Genomic DNA, 20,744 nt, shown 5'->3' with positions numbered 1-20,744 from the left:
AGAAAAGGCTGGAAAAAGAGATAATTAATCCAAACATGTGAAGCTCATTGTTCTTTGTGCCTGAAATACTTCTTAATACTTTAGGGGAACCAAACAGAATTCTGGTGGTTTGAGGGGTGGAATAATAAATGACCCTCTGAATAAACTTTTCTCAATTTAAAAAAAATAAATAAAAAAGAAATAACATTCTTTTTTGCTGCAGTGCATTTCACACTTCCAGGCTGATCTACAGTCCAAATGTCACAATGCCAAGTTAATTCTGAATGTGTAAACCTGCTAAATCTGCAGGGGGTTGAATACTACTTGTAGGCACTGTATCTACTACCACTTATCAGATTAAATACTCACCGTATTTTTCGGATTATAAGACGCACTTTTCCTCCCAAAAATCTGGGAAGTAAGTGAAGGGTGCGTCTTAAAATCTGAATGTAGCTTATCGGGGTGGTGGAGAGTGGTCGCAAGAGGTCGGGGGAATGCTGCGGAGGCTGGTGCGGGGTCTGCGGCGGCTGGGGCTGCTGTGCGGGGTCTCCGGCGGCTGGACTGGCGCTGTGGGTCGGGTGGTGAGGACTTCAAATAATGACGCCCAGAGTCATCGTGTGTGCAGATGGAGCTCTTGGCTCAAGCTCTCATCTGCGCAGGCGCTGCTTCCAGCCCAATAATCTCCCTTCAGGAAAATGACGCCCGGAGGTGGTGCTTGTGCAGATGAGATCTCGGCTTGCCATTGAGCCTAGAGCTCAATCTGCGCTGACTCTGAGCACCATTTCTTTGAAGCCCTCACCACCCGCAGCCGCCACAGCATCTGCCCCAGCACGGCAGCCCGAGTTGCAGCCCAAGCATCTGCAGCTGCACCAGCACAGCTGCCCCAGCACGTCAGCACCAGCCTCCGCCGCAGCCCGAGCCTCTTCCGCTGCACCAGCACAGCCTACAGTTTCTGGGACACCCACCGTCCCTGCCTCCTGTGACTCCTCCACCATCGCTATTGCCCACTCCAGTAAGGCGGGCTTTGCACGTTGCGACATCGCAAGCCGATGCTGTGATGTCGCACGCGATAGTCCCCGCCCCTGTCGCAGGTACGATATCTTGTGATAGCTGGCGTAGCGATAATTATCGCTACGCCAGCTTCACATGCACTCATCTGCCCTGCGACCGTCGCTCTAGCCGGCGACCCGCCTCCTTCCTAAGGGGGCGGGTCGTGCGGCGTCACAGCGACGGCAGGCGGCCAATGGCGGCGGAGATGAGCAGGATGTAAACATCCTGCCCACCTCCTTCCTTCCGTATAGCCGCTGCGGCAGGTAAGGAGATGTTCCTCGCTCCTGCGGCTTCACACACAGCGATGTGTGCTGCTGCAGGAACGAGGAACTATATCATACCTGTCGCGGCACCAGCATTATGGAAATGTCGGAGCCTACACCGATGATACGATAACGACGCTTTTGCGCTCGTTCATCGTATCATCTAGGATTTACACACTACGACATCGCAAGTGACGCCGGATGTGCGTCACTTTCGATTTGACCCCACCGATATCGCACCTGCGATGTCGTAGTGTGCAAAGCCGCCGGATTACAAGACGGACCCCATTTTGGTTTTTTTACCTTTTTTTGCTCTGATTTTGGGGTGCGTAATATAATCTGGTGCGTCTTATAAAATGAAAAATACGTTATATTATACTTTGTTAGCAATATTTGAATTATTAATTCTTGCAGTATATTGTCAATGTGATCTATACTTATATGTATCTATTTTTTATTTGTGGACATAGTCCTGCTTTCTTTGTCGCTCCTAATTGGGAGACCCAGACAATTGGGTGTATAGCTATGCCTCCGGAGGCCACACAAAGTATTACACTAAAAGTGTAAAGCCCCTCCCCTTCAGCCTATACACCCCCCGTACTGCTACGGGCTCATCAGTTTTTATGCTTTGTGCGAAGGAGGTCAGACATCCACGCATAGCTCCACAGCTTAGTCAGCAGCAGCTGCTGACTATGTCGGATGGAAGAAAAGAGGGCCCATATCAGGGCCCCCAGCATGCTCCCTTCTCACCCCACTTTTGTCGGCGGTGTTGTTAAGGTTGAGGTATCCATTGCGGGTACGCAGGCTGGAGCCCACATGCTGCTTTCCTTCCCCATCCCTCAATTAGGGCTCTGGGTGAAGTGGGATCCCATCGGTCTCCAGGCACAGGAGACCGTGCTCCATCCACAGCTCCTGAGGACCCTGCTGGATAGGAGCCGAGTATCGTTCAGGGACATGGCCCTGCTACTTGGAGGTACTCTGTGTCCCCGTGGGGACTGCGCACAGCAACACTCCAGCATTGCTGGGTGTGCTAGTGCACCGGGGACAGCAGCGCTGGCTGCATGTGTGCCACTATACACTCAGCGTCGCTGAGTGTATTTGTGTAGGGGGACTGCCGCGCTGACCGCCGCTGCCATGGTTATGCCTGCGGCGCGGCTGGGATGTTAGTGCGCCGGGGACTTCCGCGCCGACCGCGCTTATACGGCGGCCGCGCTTATAACTATAGTCCCCGGCTTCTGCGGCCTAGTCTCATTCTTTTCCCGCCCCCAGCCCTGCCAGTCAGGGGAAGGGCGGGACGCTGTACAGGTCGGCAGCACTGAGGGCTGGAGCATGCTTTGCATACTCCACCCCCCTCACTCTGCACAGTGGGGCACCAGTTCCCGCACTTTTCTGGGTCACGCCCACGGCTCCCTCCTCTCCCCAGGTCGCTGGCAGCCATTCCTCTCAGCTCTGCTAACGCTGGAGAGGAGAGACAAGCTCAAAGAGACCCAGGCAGGAATTCTGGTGCCCACACAAACGCTTTGCGCAGGCGGTAAGCAGCACCTGTGGTGCTGGCCCCACTAGTGCAGAAGTGTATTTATAGTTTATATGATTATAGTCTATACTTTACACTGTAGGGTGCACTGTTGATTTGTGGCTATTTACCCTCCTGTATTGCTCAGAGGAGACAACAGCATGTCGTCCACAAATAGCAAGGGTGCCATGGCACAGACTTACTATGCTGCCTGTGCAGCATGTACGGCTATACTGCCGGCAGGTTCCACTGACCCTCATTGTGTGCAATGCTCGGCCCCTGTGGCACTTTCTCAGCCGGAGCCTCTGCTAGGGGTGGCCCAGGGAGAACCACCTGTTAACACTGTCCAGGTGACAGGGACGGAGTTTGCAGTTTTTACTGAAAGACTTTCTGAGACTATGGCTAAGATATTAGAAGCCTTGCAGTCCAGGCCGGCATCTCAAGCCAGGGGCACTGTGTTATCATTGTCCCCTGGTTCCCCTCAGTTGGAACAGCAAGGTCCTCCCGGGGTGTCTCATGGATCCCAGGGTGAGGTCTCTGACACGGACCACAGCCCCAGACCGATTAAGCGAGCTCGCTATGAAATCCCCTCGACATCACACAATGTTCAGGGTCTCAGCGAGAGGACTCTCTGTATGATGAAGCGGAGGTAGCTGATCAGGATTCTGATCCTGAAGCCGCTCTCAACCTTGATACTCCTGATGGGGACGCCATAGTGAATGATCTTATTGCGTCCATCAATGAAATGTTGAATATTTCTCCCTCAGCTCCTCCAGTGGAGGAGTCAGCTTCTCAGCAGGAGAAATTCTGTTTCAGGTTTCCTAAGCGTACAATGAGTATGTTTCTGGACCACTCTGACTTCAGAGAGGCAGTCCAGAAACACCGAGCTTGTCCAGATAAGCGTTTTTCCAAGCGCCTTAAGGATACACGTTACCCTTTCCCCCCTGACGTGGTCAAGGGCTGGACTCAGTGTCCCAAGGTGGATCCTCCAATCTCCAGACTGGCGGCTAGATCCATAGTTGCAGTGGAAGATGGAGCTTCACTCAAGGATGCCACTGACAGACAGATGGAGCTCTGGTTGAAATCCATCTATGAAGCTATCGGCGCGTCTTTTGCTCCAGCATTCGCAGCCGTATGGGCACTCCAAGCTATCTCAGCTGGTCAGGCGCAAATTGACGCACTCACGTACGTCTGCGCCGCAGGTGGCGTCCATAACCTCTCAAACGTCGGCATTTGCGTCCTACGCTATTAATGCTGTCCTGGACTCTGCGACCCGTACGGCGGTTGCAGCCGCCAATTCGGTGGTAATACGCAGGGCCTTGTGGCTGCGGGAATGGAAGGCAGATTCGGCTTCCAAAAAAGTGCTTAACTGGATTGCCATTTTCTGGCGACCGTTTGTTTGGTGAGAGATTGGATGAAATCATCAAACAATCCAAGGCAAAGGAAACATCCTTACCCCAAGCCAAACCAAAAACACCCCAACAGAGGAGGGGACAGTCGAGGTTTCGGTCCTTTCGGGGTGCGGGCAGGTCACAATTCTCCTCGTCCAAAAGGCCTCAGAAGGATCAGAGGAACGCCGACGCATGGCGGTCTAAATCACGCCCTAAAAAGACAGCCGGAGGTGCCGCTACCAAGGCGGCTTCCTCATGACTTACGGCCTCCTCACACCGCATCCTCGGTCGGTGGCAGGCTCTCCCGCTTTTGCGACACCTGGCTGCCACAAGTAAAAGACCGTTGGGTGAGAGACATTTTGTCTCACGGTTACAGGATAGAGTTCAGCTCTCGTCCTCCGACTCGATTCTTCAGAACATCTCCGCCTCCCGAGCGAGCCGAGGCTCTTCTGCAGGCGGTGGGCATTCTGAAGGCAGAAGGAGTGGTGGTCCCGGTTCCTCTTCAGCAACAGGGTCACGGTTTCTACTCCAACCTGTTTGTGGTTCCAAAGAAGGACGGGTCCTTCCGTCCTGTTTTGGACCTAAAACTGCTCAACAAACACGTAAGGACCAGGCGGTTCCGGATGGAATCCCTCCGCTCCGTCATCGCCTCAATGTCCCAAGGAGATTTCCTAGCATCGATCGATATCAAGGATGCTTATCTCCACGTACCAATTGCTCCAGAGCATCAGCGCTTCTTGCGCTTCGCCATAGGAGACGAACACCTTCAGTTCGCGGCACTGCCGTTCGGCCTGGCGACAGCCCCAAGGGTTGTCACCAAGGTCATGGCTACAGTAGTTGCGGTCCTCCACTCTCAGGGTCACTCAGTGATACCTTACTTAGACGAGCTGCTGGTCAAGGCACCCTCTCAAGAGGCATGCCAACACAGCCTCAACGTTACTCTGGAGATTCTCCAGAGTTTCGGGTGGATCATCAATTTTCCAAAGTCAAATCTGACACCGGTCCAATCACTGACATATCTTGGCATGGAGTTTCATACTCTTCCAGCGATAGTGAAGCTTCCGCTGGACAAACAGCGTTCACTACACACAGGGGTACAATCTCTCCTTCAAGGTCGGTCACACCCCTTGACAAGGTCGGTCACACCCCACACCCCTGGGGAAGATGGTGGCAGCAATGGAAGCAGTCCCTTTCGCGCAGTTTCACCTGCGTCCTCTTCAATGGGACATCCTACGCAAGTGGGACAGGAGGCCGACGTCCCTAGACAGGAACGTCTCCCTCTCTCAAGCAACCAAAGCTTCCCTTCGGTGGTGGCTTCTTCCCACCTCATTATCGAAAGGGAAATCCTTCCTACCCCGATCCTGGGCGGTGGTCACGACGGACGCGAGCCTGTCAGGGTGGGGAGCAGTTTTTCTCCACCACAGGGCTCAGGGTCGTGGACTCAGCAAGAGTCCTCACTTCAGATCAATGTTCTGGAGATCAGGGCAGTGTATCTTGCCCTAAAAGCGTTCCAGCAGTGGCTGGAAGGCAAGCAGATCCGAATTCAGTCGGACAACTCCACAGCGGTGGCTTACATCAACCACCAAGGTGGGACACGCAGTCGGCAAGCCTTCCAGGAAGTCCGGAGGATTCTGCTGTGGGTGGAAGCCACAGCATCCACCATATCCGCAGTTCACATCCCGGGCGTAGAAAACTGGGAAGCAGACTTTCTCAGTCGCCAGGGCATGGACGCAGGGGAATGGTCCCTTCACCCGGACGTGTTTCAGGAGATCTGTTGCCGCTGGGGGATGCTGGACGTCGACCTAATGGCGTCACGGCACAACAACAAGGCCCCAACATTTATGGCTCGATCTCAAGATCACAGAGCTCTGGCGGCAGACACCTTAGTTCAGGATTGGTCGCAGTTTCAGCTTCCTTATGTGTTTCTTCCTCTGGCTCTGTTGCCCAGAGTGTTACGCAAGATAAGGGCCGACTGCCGCCGCGCCATCCTCGTCGCTCCAGGCTGGCCGAGGAGGTCGTGGTACCCGGATCTGTGGCATCTCACGGTCGGCCAACCGTGGGCACTGCCAGACCGACCAGATTTGCTGTCTCAAGGGCCGTTTTTCCATCTGAATTCTGCGGCCCTCAACCTGACTGTGTGGCCATTGAGTCCTGGATCCTAGCGTCTTCAGGATTATCTCAAGAGGTCATTGCCACTATGAGACAGGCTAGGAAACCAACGTCCGCCAAGATCTACCACAGGACGTGGAAAATATTCCTGTCGTAGTGCTCTGCTCAGGCGTTTTCTCCCTGGCCATTTGCCTTGCCCACTTTTCATCTCAATCAGGACATCTCCTTACCCTCGTTTTGTCCTCATCCAGTTCACCAATGTGAAAAGGATTTGCACTTGTTAGATCTGGTGAGAGCACTCAGACTCTACATTTCTCGTACGGCGCCCCTGCGCCGCTCCGATGCTCTCTTTGTCCTTGTCGCTGGCCAGCGTAAAGGGACACAAGCTTCCAAATCAACCCTGGCTCGGTGGATCAAGGAACCAATTCTCGAAGCTTACCGTTCCTCGGGGCTTCCGGTACCCTCAGGACTGAAGGCCCATTCTACCAGGGCCGTGGGAGCGTCCTGGGCCTTGCGACACCAGGCTACGGCTCAGCAGATGTGTCAGGCAACTACCTGGTCGAGCCTGCACACTTTCACGAAACACTATCAGATGCATACCTATGCTTCGGCAGATGCCAGCCTAGGTAGGCGAGTCCTTCAGGCGGCAGTTGCCCACCTGTAGGACGGAGCCGTTACGGCTCTATTATGAGGTATTATTTACCCACCCAGGGACTACTTTTGGACGTCCCAATTGTCTGGGTCTCCCAATTAGGAGCGACAAAGAAGAAGGGAATTTTGTTTACTTACCGTAAATTCCTTTTCTTCTAGCTCCAATTGGGAGACCCAGCACCCGCCCCTGTTTTTTGTATACACATGTTGTTCATGTTAAATGGTTTCAGTTCTCCGATATTCCTTCGGATTGAATTTACTTTAAACCAGTTTATAATTTTTTCCTCCTTCTGGCTTTTGCACCAAAACTGATGAGCCCGTAGCAGTACGGGGGGTGTATAGGCTGAAGGGGAGGGGCTTTACACTTTTAGTGTAATACTTTGTGTGGCCTCCGGAGGCATAGCTATACACCCAATTGTCTGGGTCTCCCAATTGGAGCTAGAAGAAAAGGAATTTACGGTAAGTAAACAAAATTCCCTTCTTTTTCAGTAGCTTTTTATATATCTATGTTTTAAAGATCTTAAAAATTTTTCAATTTATAATATTTTTTTTTAGCTCAATATACTCTGTTATCTTTAGTCCTAATCATTATTAGAGTTCACGTGCTTATTTTTGACCTGAGAGATATGGGTACCTCTTTCTTGTAACTAATAGTAAAAACAATGGGTTCAAAGCTCACATTTTTGCCTCGTTTTTTTGGGGTGCAGATTATAAGTGTGTTTTGTCTACTGTACATGTTTAATAAAGTTAGTTTTATTCATTAAAAACACTACAAATGCATTTTTGCAGTGTTTTTTACTTTCTTATTGCTTTTTATGGGTGAAAAGTAAATCTGGAAAAATGCTGAAAAATTGACAAATTACAAATTCTGCCAGGAAAAAACAAACAAATGCATCCTCGGCCGGAAATTGAACCCGAGAAAATATCTGAAACGCGTGATAAAATTATTACAGTTTTGTGGTGAAATTTGCGGCTCATGAAATCTCCTTCATTTTCTAATGCAAGCGTCACACGATACGATCTATCGTGCGATCGCACGAGCGATCGTACCCGCCCCCGTCGTTTGTGCATCACGGGCAATTAGTTGCCCGTGGCGCACAAAGTCGTTAAACCCCGATCACACGCACTTACCTGCTGAGCGACGTCGCTGTGGGCGGCGAACATCCACTTCCTGAAGGGGGTGGGACGTCACACATCGGCCGGCCAACAAAAGCGGAGGGGCGGAGATGAGCGGGACGTAAACATCCTGCCCACCTCCTTCCTTCAGCATTGCTGGCGGGACGCAGGTAAGCTGCAGTTCATCATTCCCGGGATGTTACACGGAGCGATGTGTGCTACCCCGGGTACGATGAACAACCGGCGCAAAGAAGAATAAACGATTTTTTAAAAATGAGCGACGTGTAAACGATACACGATTTGTAACCGATTTGCGAACGTTCAGAGTCGCTTGTAGGTGTCACACGAAACGACGTCGCAAACGATGCCGGATGTGCGTCACGAAAACCGTGACCCCGACGACATATCGCACGAGAGATCGTCTCGTTTGACGCCCACTTTAGGCTTGATTCTCTGAAGGAGCCTAAAATGACATTTTAGTCAAAGAAAAAATGTTTATGAAACTATTTTTTTTCTTCTATTCTTTTTCATGTACTCTGCAATGTGATGTTTCTATAGTGTATTTTTGTGCTTTTTAGGTTGCAGATGGTATAGTCTGGGACACTGAAGAAACTGTGCCTGGTGAAGTCATCACAGTGTTGGAAGATGGACATGATGGTGAGACCTAAAACTATAGCAATATTCCTCCATCAGACATCTCATGATATGGGGGATGAAAGCCAAATATGCTTGGGGTCGTCTAGGGATATTGGCTCTTTAAGATTATGCTCAAGTTCTGGATGATTCTTTGTAGTTGATGTTTCCATTTTTTTTCTTGTAAGAACTTAGATGGGTTCAGTCTTGTCCATTGAAAATGAAAAAAGTTAAAGGGGTATTCCACTTTCAATTCTTTTAACTCAACAAGCATGTTCTTACTTAAAGGGAACCTGTCACCAAATTTGGCGCCTATAAGCTGTGGACACCTCCAGTGATCCCTTATATACTGAATTCTAGAATACTGTATATAAGAGCCCAGGCTGCTCTGTATAACGTAAAAAAGACTTTTATTGTACTCACTTAGGGGGCGGTCCGGTCCAATGGGTGTCGCTGCTCTCTGGTCCAGCGCCTCCTCTCTGCGATGATCTCCATCATCCTCCTTCTCAGCCCAGTGTGGATGACACGTCCTACGTCATCCACACAGGTCGGCATTGCGGTCCTGTGCAGGCACACATTGATCTGCCTGCTGAGGGCAGATCAAAGTACTGTAATGCGCAGGGACAAGAAAGGTCAAAGACGCCCGCACATGTGCACTACAATACTTGATCTGCCCTCAGCAGGGCAGATCAAAGTGCGCCTGCGCAGGACCGCAATGCCGGCCTGTGTGGATGACGTAGGATGTGTCATCCACATGGAGCTGGTCAGAATGAGGACAGCGATCACAGCAGAGAGGAGGCGCTGGATCGGAGAGCAGCGACACCCATCAGACTGGACCGCCCCCTAGGTGAATATAATAAAGGTCTTTTTTATGTTATACAGAGCTCCTGGGCTCTTATATACATTATTCTGGAATTCTGTATATAAGCGCTCACTTGTGTTTACCTCAGCTTATAAGGGACAAATCTGGTGACAGGTTCCCTTTAACCCCTACTACTAAAGTAATGCCTCTCTGCAATGTTCTAGGTCCTTTTTGACATGGCTGCAGAGGTGACAACACGACTGTCACTTGTCACAAGAACTCTGAGCCCAGTGATAGGTGGCAGCGGTCATGTGTTATAGCTGAGCATGTCTGTACAGTAAAAATAGCTGAAATAGACATATTTTTTGTCTCTTTTCATCATAATAAATTGGATTATCTCTTTCCTCTCAGTTCTTCACTTTGGGAAAAAATAAATTGGCATGTTGGTTTTGACATGCCCCACCATTTGTTACCACAGGAGATAAGGCACTGTCTAATCGTTCTGGTGTTGCTTTGGTTCTCTACCCCATTGAAATAAAACATACGTATTCACATTGGGATTTGGAGAAATAGCTGTCGGATGAAGTGTGTGTGTATAGCCATCTCATGAGCAACCAAAGTAATTTAGACACTTTCCAATACTCCGTTAATGTAGCCATGTGAAGCTATGCTGCTCTGTCTGTTTCTCCCAGTCCCTCCAGGGGTAGCCCGAGGATCCGATGCCCTCACCGTGCTCGAGAACACAGAGACTCGCAACCAGTTTGTTGATGAACTAATGGAGGTGAATGTCTGATCTCTGCATTATGATGTTCTTAGCATTTCTCCATAGACACACATCTTTCTGTTTATCTTCTTATTCCCGCTTTGTTTTGTCTCTTTCTCTCTCCTTATTCCCATGTTCTCTTCCTTTAAGGCTTTGTTCTGCAGGTTGCATCATGCTTCTCTCCTATCTCTTATTCTCTCTTTTCCTTCTTGTTCTTTTCTCTGTTCCTCCATCATGCACTCATTTTTCTTTTTTTCTAGCCTTGACCGCTGTCTTGGAAATTAATCTTTTTCTTCTTGCATCCTCTTTCATCTTGTTCGCTCATGCTTACTTTCTGAATATAATTTTGTGTTACGCAGTTCCCCCCATGCTTCCCCCACCACCATCCTCTTTCTTGTCTTGTCCTTCAACTTTATTCCAGTTTATGAACCGATGACTTGTTTATTCTATCCAGATTTCTTAATTCTCAAGAGCAGATTTCTGGCCATGATAGGCAGCAATCGTCAAGGAGTCAATCTACGCTCATTTAAGCCCGCTTTACACGCTACAATATATCTTACGATGTGTCGGCGGGGTCACATCGTAAGTGACGCACATCCGGCATCGTAAGGTACATACGTACGTGCGTAAGTGCAATGCAATTGAACGTTAAAACGTTCATCGCATACACGTCGTTGAATCCTGACGAATTGCACGTCGGGTTGTTCAATGTTCCCGAGGCAGCACACATCGCAGTGTGTGACACCCCGGGAACATTGAACAGATCTTACCTGCCTCCCACGGCTCCAACCGGCAATGTGGAAGGAAAGAGGTGGGCCGGCTGCCGCGTGACGTCGATGTAACGCCGAACGTCCCTCCCACTCCAGGAAGTGGACGTTCGCCGCCCACATCGAGGTCGTATGGACGGGTAAGTACGTGTGACGGGGGTTTATCGTTTGTGCGGCACATTCAACAAATTGAACGTGCCACACATACGATGGGGGCGTTGCAAATCGCATACGATATCATACGCGAAATTGCAACGTGTGAAGCAGGCTTTAAGGCCATTTTACATGTGCCGATGCTAAAGGCCCCTTTACACACTGAGACTTTCTAGTGATCCCACCAGCGATCTCGACTTGGCTGGATCGCTGGAAAGTCTCTAACAGTCGCTGGTTAGCTGTCAAACAGGCAGATCTGGCCAACGACGCAGCAGCGATACGGACCTGTAGAACGACCTCGTTCGATGTTGTTGTAACGGTGTCAAACACACCGATACATGCTGCTCAGCGGAAAACAAAGGACCAAAAAAATGGTCCTGAAAGATTTGTAGCGACCAGCAACCTCACAGCAGGGGCCAGGTCACTGATGAGTGTCACACACTGCAATGTCGCTGGGGAGGTCGCTATTACGTCACAAAACCGGTGACGTTACAGCATATCGCCAGCGATGTTGCAGTGTGTAAAGGGGCCTTAAGTGTTTGGGGATGAATAATCTTTACTATCTCTGTTCTGCCCATATACATTTTAGATATTGTCAGGAACACATCTCCTTGGAACATAAACAAACAATTCACTGTCTGATCGCAGCCATTCAATCATCAAGGTGCAGTCCTTTCTCACACCCATCAGTCCATGTAAAAGAGCCTTCGCCCATTCTTCTCCTTCCTGCTAACCTCTCTATTTCTTCCTCCCAGTTGGAGCTCTTCCTCTCTCAGTGGCTTCAGGGAATTGATGGCGACACTGATGTTGTAACCGTTACACAGTTCCAGACAGCACCACCCATTCTGCAGGGACAAACCAAAAATAAAGTTGAAGCCATGTTATCCCATGTTAAAAATTTAATTGGACGCTTAACGGATGTCAAAATGCGCCATCTTTTCCTCATTCTAGCCTCCCCACGGTTAGTGTGATCTGATTTTCTTTTATTGTTCCTGCAAACTAGATATATAGACAGCCCTGAGTCCTTGTGTTTAGTAGATCGGGGTCCTTTTTGGGGTTCAGGTTACATTATCATGTATCCTACAGGTATGTTGATCGTGTTACAGACATACTACGACAGCGTCTGAAGCAAGCAGAGCTCTTAGAGATAAAAAGAGAGGCATGGTTGGAAAGAGGAAAGTCAGCGCAGGAGGAGAGAGAGACCCTGGAGCCTAAGCTTGTACTTCTACAAGAGAGGAGTCGTGAACTTCAGAAGCAAGTAAGTGCTGGGACCTAGTGGAAGTGGTAGGTGTAGCTAGGTGTGTATATGCCCAAATGGAAGGTTGCATAAGTTATCACCCATTCACAGGATAGTGATAACTTGCTGATTAGTGGGCATCGGGACCCAGACAGATCTGCAGAATGGGGAATTTTTATTTTTGTTACAAAAATATACGGTGGGTTGGACACCTGGGGTTGACGGAAAAGTAGAGCACAGCTGCCGCTTTTATTCCGAAAAAATGTGAGTATGGCTACCGACTTTTCTGGGGCTACCGTAAAATCTCGAGCATAACATTTCGTCTGCCCCATGGAAATGAATGAAGCAGTGGCACGGAATATGCGCTGCCCCTCCATTATAACTGAGATATAAAGGTTCCCAACTTTGCTAATCTGACACCCACGGATCAACAAGTTATCACTAATGTTGAGCAAGCACACTCGGTCAAGTATTGGGGTGCTCCGGAACAACATGTTTGGATGTAGTGTGTCAAAAACTAAAAAAAAAATACACCCTACCTTTTCCTCGGAAATGCTCTCTTTATGGCTGGCTATATGTCGGCGGAGAGCGAAACTGCTCAATCATTGATTTCCATGACACTTGTTACTCAAGTCAAATCCTTTCAGAGCGTCTGACCTGCTCGAATCGAGTAACGAGCACCCGAGCATTTTAGTGCTCGCCCATCACCAGTTATCATATATCCTTTGGATAGGTGATAATTTGTTTTCACCAGACAACTCCTTTAAAGAGGACCTTTCACCAAATTATTCATGTTGAACTAGACCCACAATCTAATTGTGGCTGAAGAGCAGAATAATTTATCTGTTTATTTATTTACTTTTGCCTCCACATTACAGAGATATTAGAGATTAAACTATTTGGTACTTAAACAGTTACATTTTTTATTTTAATTTTTACCAGAGGGATTTTACTGGGGGTGACTACTTCTTCCTCTATCTGACCGTGACCAATCAAACAGTCAGCAACACACTTGGGGAAGAAGAACACGACCCCACTAATAGTTTGGAACAGGCTATTTGTGAGACATGTATTGACAAACATTCTGCTCTCCTCACTGCAGAGTGATAACATGTGATGAAACACAGCAGACCTGAGTGTGATTAACTAACAGCTTCAAGCTCTCATTGCCAGCAGTCAGTGTGGGGGTACGGGCTGTGCTGCAGAGTTGAGTCTCATTACATACACTTCTAGTGGCTTTCCTCTCATAGTTATGCCTGCTCTGCCAATCATAAGCAGGCCTCTCATATAAGAGGAAACATAAGACACTCACTCTTTAGCTTAGAAAAGGCTCAGTCTGCTCTTCTCACTGCAAAATAAAGATGGTGTCACACACAGCAACGGCGACAACGAAGTCGCTGCTACGTCACCAGTTTCTGTGACGTAGCAGCGACGTCCCGTCGCTGTCGCTGTGTGTGTCATCCAGCAACGAGCTGGCCCCTGCTGTGAGGTCGCCACTCGTTGCTGAATGTCCTGCTTCATTTTTTCTCTCGTTGCTCTCCCGCTGTGAAGCGCACATCGCTGTGTGTGACAGCGAGAGAGCGACGAACTGAAGCAAGCAGGGAGCCAGCTTCTGGCAGCCTGCGGTAAGCTGTAACTAAGGTAAACATCGGGTAACCAATGGAAGCCCTTTCCTTGGTTACCCCATATTTACCTTCGTTGCCAGCGTCCGCCGCTCTCGCGCTGCCTGTGCTGCCGGCTCCCTGCTCCCTGCACGCCAGAGTACACATCGGGTAAATAAGCAAGGGTTTGCTTATTAACCCGATCTGTATTTTGGCGTGCAGGGAGCCAGCGCTAAGCGGTGTGCGCTGGTAACCAATGTAAATATCGGGTAACCAAGCCCTTGGTTACCCAATATTTACCTTAGTTACCAAGCGCAGCACCGCTTCCACCCGTCGCTGCTGGCTGGGGGCTGGTCACTGGTCACTGGTGAAATCTGCCTGTTTGACAGCTCACCAGCGACCATGTAACGACGCTTCAGCGATCCTGATAAGGTCAGGTCGCCCGTCGTGATCGCTGCTGCGTCGCTATGTGTGAACCCAGCATAATTACATGTGCTATAGCACAATAGACCTGAGTGTGATTAACAGCTTTTATCTCAAGCAATGTGGGGAATGGTCAGTAAATCAGAGTTGGCAACACTACACTTGCTTTGGGAAAATTAATGGGTATTTGATTCTGCCTATAAAGCTCATTTGAATTTGAGAGGAGAGAAGTGTTTGTAATGAGACACGACTTTTGCAGCACTGCCCCTTCCCACACTGACTGCCAGAGATGAGACCTGAAAGCTGTCAGCAAATCACACTCAGGTCTGCTGTGCTCCAGTACATGTCATCACTGCAGTGTCATCGTGTCTCACACTGAGCCTGATCTAAGCTATTGTGGGGCTGTGTGCTTCTCCCCTTAGAGTGTTGCAGCCCATTTATCGGCGTCAGAAAGAGAATGAAGTACACACCTCCTCTATAATAATGTTCCCTAAACTTAAAAAAATTAAATTAAAGATATATATATATATATATATACAGTACAGACCAAACGTTTGGACACACCTCATTCAAAGAGTTTTCTTTATTTTCATGACTCTAAAAATTGTAGATTCACATCTATTCACATCTATCACATCAATTGAAGACATCAAAACTATGAATGAAAACGTGGAATGAAATACTTAAAAAAGTGTGAAACAACTGAAAATATGTCTTATATTCTGGGCCACCTTTTGCTTTGATTACTGCTTTGCACACTCGTGGTTTTCTTTTGATGAGCTTCAAGAGGTTGTCACCGGAAATGGTTTTCCAACAGTCTTGAAGGAGTTCCCAGAGATGCTTAGCACTTGTTGGCCCTTTTGCCTTCACTCTGCAGTCCTGTTCACTTCAAACCATCTCGATTGGGTTCAGGTCTGGTGACTGTGGAGGCCAGGTCATCTGGCGTTGCATCCCATCACTCTCCTTCTTAGTCAAATAATCTTTACACAGCCTGGAGGTGTGTTTGGGGTCATTGTCCTGTTGAACAATAAATGATGGTCTAACTAAACGCAAAGCGGATGGAATAGCACGCCGCTGCAAGATGCTGTGGTAGCCATGCTGGTTTAGTATGCCTTCAATTTTGAATAAATCCCCAACAGTGTCACCAGCAAAGCACCCCCACACCATCACACCTCCTCCTCCATGCTTCACAGTGGGAACCAGGCATGTAGAGTCCATCCAATTACCTTTTCTACAAAGACACGGTGGTTGGATCCAAAGATTTCAAATTTAAACTCATCAGACCAAAGCACAGATTTCCACTGGTCTAATGGCCATTCCTTGTGTTCTTTAGCTCAAACAAGTCTCTTCAGCTTGTTGCCTGTCCTTAGCAGTGGTTTCCTAGCAGCTATTTTACCATGAAGGCCTGCTGCACAAAGTCTCCTTTTAATAGTTTTTCTATAGATAAGAAGGTGTGTCCAAACTTTTGATCTGTACTGTGTATATAAAATATATATACACACACACCATATTTTTGGATTATAACATGCACTTTTCCTTCCAAAATTGGGAATGGTCAAAGGAGGCAGGGGCAATGCTTCGGGCTGTGGGCTGTCCTGCGGACGGTGCTAGTACTAGCTGCGTGATGTGAGGCAGGGGCTATCCTGAAAAAATGTCAGTGGTGCGGGCTTCAAATAATAGCGCTCGGGTTCTGCACGTGCGCAGATTGAGCTCTTGGTTCAAAATCTCATCTGCGCATGCACTGCGTCCGGCCCATTGAAATCCCAGCAACAGACTTAAGAAAAATCGTGCCCGGAGGTGGTGCGTGCACATATGAGATTTTGGCTCATCATTGAGCCAATAGCTAAGTCTGCGCATGCGCCGACTACCGGTGCCATTTCTTTGACACCCGCACCACCGACAGTTTCTGGATATTCCTTCTTCACAGCGTCTACAATAAGCATCTGGGACGCCTGCCTTACCGCCCGCAGCATCGCTCTGCTCCTCCACCGCCCTTGCCTACTGTGACCGCGCAGCACCACCGCTGCCACCCCCCGGTAAGACACCACCAGACTATAAGATGGACCCCATATATTTTTGTTTTACCTTTTTTTTCTCTTTAAATTAGGGGTGCGTCTTATAATCCGGTGCGTCTTATAAACCGAAAAAAATACGATCGGTCCTCTAAGTCACAAGGCCTGCAGTCAGGCTGAAAATGAATACTGAATATAATACAATCGTGTGATCCTTCCTATTAGACAACACTTTTGGGCCTGTTCACAATGAACCAACTAATGGAGCAGGTGCCAAACCAAATACAAATTATCTTTTCATTTTTTTTTCTAGATTGAAGCTGATATATCTCAGAGATATAATAACCGCCCAGTGAAACTCATCGGCACTGGACTTTGAAAGTCATCACTTGACCTCCGACTCCGGTTTATACATTAAAACATCATGTTTATAAAGTGTTCTAACCGCGTCCCGTCCTTTCACGTAATATTTGGCAATGACAATGACACACTTCACCTTATCTCTCTAACCTGTCTGCTGCCTGACCATTCTGCGGCTGACACATCGTCTCCCTTCTTGCTTCTCCCTCTCAGTACCACACTGCTCCTTTCGTGCCTTTCTCCTCTTCCTGGCTCCCTAATTACATCCCATCAGAATGACGAGTGACCTGTCACTGCTCATTATTCTGGCTGCTCGTTATCTCGGATCCTGGGGGGGGGAGTTGCACCCTCCAGCTGGACACTGAGTGATGGCATCTATTAATCAGCAGGCTCACGGAGCCATACCTGTAAGCACATCGTGCGCCTCTGCCAGTGGGCGGCAGCCATGGTTTGTCGGGTTCTGACTGGATGGGTTTACAAATGACGTTGCGGGATCTGGCTGTGAACGAGTTCTGGGAGCCTGGGCTTGGATCTCTGTCATTGAACATGGTCCATGAGCAGGATGCTTTGTAGGTTCTACCATTATAACAATATGTTTACACTAGCCAGCAGTTTCTGTTGAAATCAATCCCATACATCAGAGGTTTGTAAAAACCATACTCCTTTATTTCCAGAAACTATTTCTTTTGGATGTATGGGAAAAACTTTTAGAAGGAATTTTGACAACAAATCTCCCACATGTGAACATATCCCGATACTTGTCCGTTTGTCATTCCTGTTTTATATTTTGTGTGCGTGTGATATCCATATTTATACAATAACATTTTAAAATGTATATGATCAGATAGGGTTTCCTATGTAAGCAATAATAATGTATCCGGAAAAATCAGACGCAAAACGGAAGATCCCTAGTGAATATGTTTTTTTGTGCGCCCATAAACTTGAATGGGGGAGCTTCATCTGATATATTGAAAGGAATAGTGCTAACAGTTTTGGTCTTTTTAACCATACACTCGGGCCATGTGAAAAAACAATAATCTGAACAGCCCTACTGAATTACATTAGTCTGTGTGTTGTCAGATTTTTACATACCTGTCCATATTATACGCTCATGTGTTTAATCCTAAGGGCTCACTCACACCACTATATTTTCGGTTCGAGTGTGACTTGACAAAACATTGGATCACACTCAGACCCATATTATTCTATGGGGCCTTGCACAAGTCTTTTTTTTTTTTTTTGGGGCTAAATCTCAGCATGTCCATGCTGTATCCAATTATCAGATCACACTCAACCATGGAATTCAGTGGGTCCATCAAAAAAATTGGACCGTACTCCAATGATAACCAAGTGTGGTCCAATATTTATGGACTGACAATGGAGAAGATAGAAAATTATTTTTTTTTATCTTCTCGGATGAGGAGAAGATAAAAAAAAATCCGATTTCCTCGGATCCCACTGTGATTAGATCTGATCAGAGTGTGATTAGCATAATTGATACGATTTTCTCAAATAAGAAAACACACGCTCATCTGATCTGAGCCTAAAGCGGGCTTTACACGCAACAACATTGCTAACGAGATGTCGTTGGGGTCACGGAATTCGTGACGCACATCCGGCCTCGTTAGCGACGTTGTTGCATGTGAAACGCAGGAACGACCTGTTAACAATCAAAATTACTTACCAAATCATTGATCTTTGTCCAGTAGTTCCTATCTCGATTATCGTTGCTGCTGCAGGTCGCAGGTTGTTCATTGTTCCTGCGGCAGCACACATCGCTATGTGTGACACCGCAGGAACGAGGAACATCACCGTACCTGCGGACGCCCGCAATGAGGAAGGAGGTGGGCGGGATGTTACGTCCCACTCATCTCCGCCCCTCCGCCGCTATTGGGCGGTCGCTTAGTGACGTCGCTGTGACGCCGAACGAACTGCCCCCTTAGAAAGGAGGCGGTTCACCGGCCACAGCGACATCGCCAGGCAGGTAAGTGTCTGTGACTGTTCCTAGCGATGTGTGCCACGGGCAGCGATTTGCACGTGACGCACAACCGACGGGGGTGGGTGCTTTCACCAGCGACATCACTAGCGATGTCGCTGTGTGTAAAGCCCGCTTAAGGTGAGAAGGCTGACTGGTCTATAGTAGATGCTATAAAAGAAAAAAATACAAGGTGATTCTCATGTTACTGAGGGGGATTCAGTATTATTTTATTACATTTTTGCATATGGGCTTCCACTGTAGATTGAAAACAAATGTATTCTTCTTATTTTTTATATATTACTTCACCTGTACATAGAATTGTATGGAGTCTGTAGTAATACAGGGTTTATATAAGGACAGTATGCTGAGGTTCTTGGGTGTCAGTAACAAGAATCTATCCTGTTTGTCACTTTATAGAAGTGGCTGTAATAAAAAACTAATATAATATTTGTATGGCTTTTTCTAGATCTTCAAAAAAATACGGTAGAGTAGATATAGTGACAACGTTGGGGAAAAGTACAGTCTGAAGCCATTGATCTATGGTAACCGAATAAATTGTATAATTTCTAATCCATATCTTCCTACTTGTAATGCCAGGAAATATTCCTGATATTGGCGTCTGTAAGGTTGAGCAGCTTGCTCTGTAAATGACCCCTAACCTATCTTATATATGGGATCCACAAATGCAGTAATAGGGTCCCTTGTGAGCTTGTCATACGACTAGCTGCATGTACATGTATAATGGCAGTATAGACACAGGAGATATATCCTCATTTTCATACACCCAAGGATTCCAAATTCTGTAAGTGGTCTATATAGAGAAGCCCAATTATACAATGCACTCTTTTACTGTGACCTTCAAGATCAGTGCTCAGGGAATAATAACGGTGAGCATATCAGAAAAGTAAAAGCATGTATATAGTTCATGCGTATTTGCTAGAATTTGCTCTTCTGTCTTTTACTCGTTACCCCTGTTGGGGTCTAGGTGATTAAATACCAACATCTCCATACTGTATTCCCAATACTTGGCTAAGAGGTGCAGTCTAAGATTGGTTGGGGTACTGTTAGGCGGATGTTATACACAATCTCCGTTGCTACATGTCGGAGGCTTTCTGCTGCCATAGAGATTACTGACGTCATGGCTCTCAGCTTGTGTACGCTAATCGGCATCATTGTGTACGCTGTCCTATAGAGATGATATCAGACTCGGATGGGCCTTCTATGGTGCACTGTAAATCACCAGGCTTTTTGCACATTTGTCTCCAGGGGTAATTGTTTTCTTTCCAGTTTTTGATCCACTCGGGGTCTCTTCCCTGCTTTGCATTGATTACCATCCCCCACACACAGGCTGCAATCTCTTCCCTGTGTCTGTTGTGTACCCAGCATCCCTCTGTTTCCTGGACTTTGTCACCTGTCAGTGGTGACAGTCTGTGTCCCCTCTGCATAGGCTGCAGTGCCTTCTCAGCTGGCACTCACAAGATAATTACCAATTAGGGCTCAGTCCATCTGCTCCTATGTGACACTGGGTTTCCCTTCCCTTTAATTAAACGTCTGTTGTGCTGCTCAATCAATTAGCTGAACAGCAGCGCACACACCAGAGACCCCCAGACTGTGTATGTCTTTATGGGCTGCGCAGAGCGTCTCTTTGTGCTGATGTGCGTCACGCACTCCTGTCGTCACATTGCTAATATATTCTCGCCCCCTATTTTTTCTACTCTTCTGCTGTTGTGCAATGCACTATATGGATGAATATTGGGTCACACCTTTGTATCACTCAAGCCAGGTTTATTATTCAGTCCCATCGCCACAAGTGTATAAAATCCAGTCCCTCACCATGCAGTCTGTGAAAGAATGGCTCACTCTATAGAGATCACTGATACCATTATGGTCCTGTAATAGGAGTCATCATTGTAACAAGTCAGTTCCGTCCATTTCTTCCCTCC

At 47.7% G+C, this 20,744-nt stretch overlaps 1 protein-coding gene across 1 annotated transcript in view; it reads left to right on the top strand.

Moving 5' to 3' along the window:
• The window catches only part of CDK5RAP3 (CDK5 regulatory subunit associated protein 3), a 51,729-nt gene extending 34,826 nt beyond the window's left edge, over positions 1-16,903 (top strand). The window contains exons 10-14 of the mRNA XM_075350060.1: positions 8,651-8,729; positions 10,200-10,288; positions 11,946-12,151; positions 12,277-12,448; positions 16,777-16,903. Of these exons, the coding sequence (XP_075206175.1) occupies positions 8,651-8,729; positions 10,200-10,288; positions 11,946-12,151; positions 12,277-12,448; positions 16,777-16,842 (612 nt within the window). The 3' untranslated portion in view covers positions 16,843-16,903. The remainder of the gene's footprint in view (positions 1-8,650; positions 8,730-10,199; positions 10,289-11,945; positions 12,152-12,276; positions 12,449-16,776) is intronic.
• The last annotated feature ends 3,841 nt before the right edge of the window (positions 16,904-20,744 follow it).

Source organism: Anomaloglossus baeobatrachus, chromosome 5, assembly GCF_048569485.1.
Source record: "Anomaloglossus baeobatrachus isolate aAnoBae1 chromosome 5, aAnoBae1.hap1, whole genome shotgun sequence".
NCBI lineage: Eukaryota > Metazoa > Chordata > Amphibia > Anura > Aromobatidae > Anomaloglossus > Anomaloglossus baeobatrachus.
The sequence above is the reverse complement of the archived record's forward strand: the minus strand, read 5'-3'. Positions and strand labels throughout refer to the sequence as shown.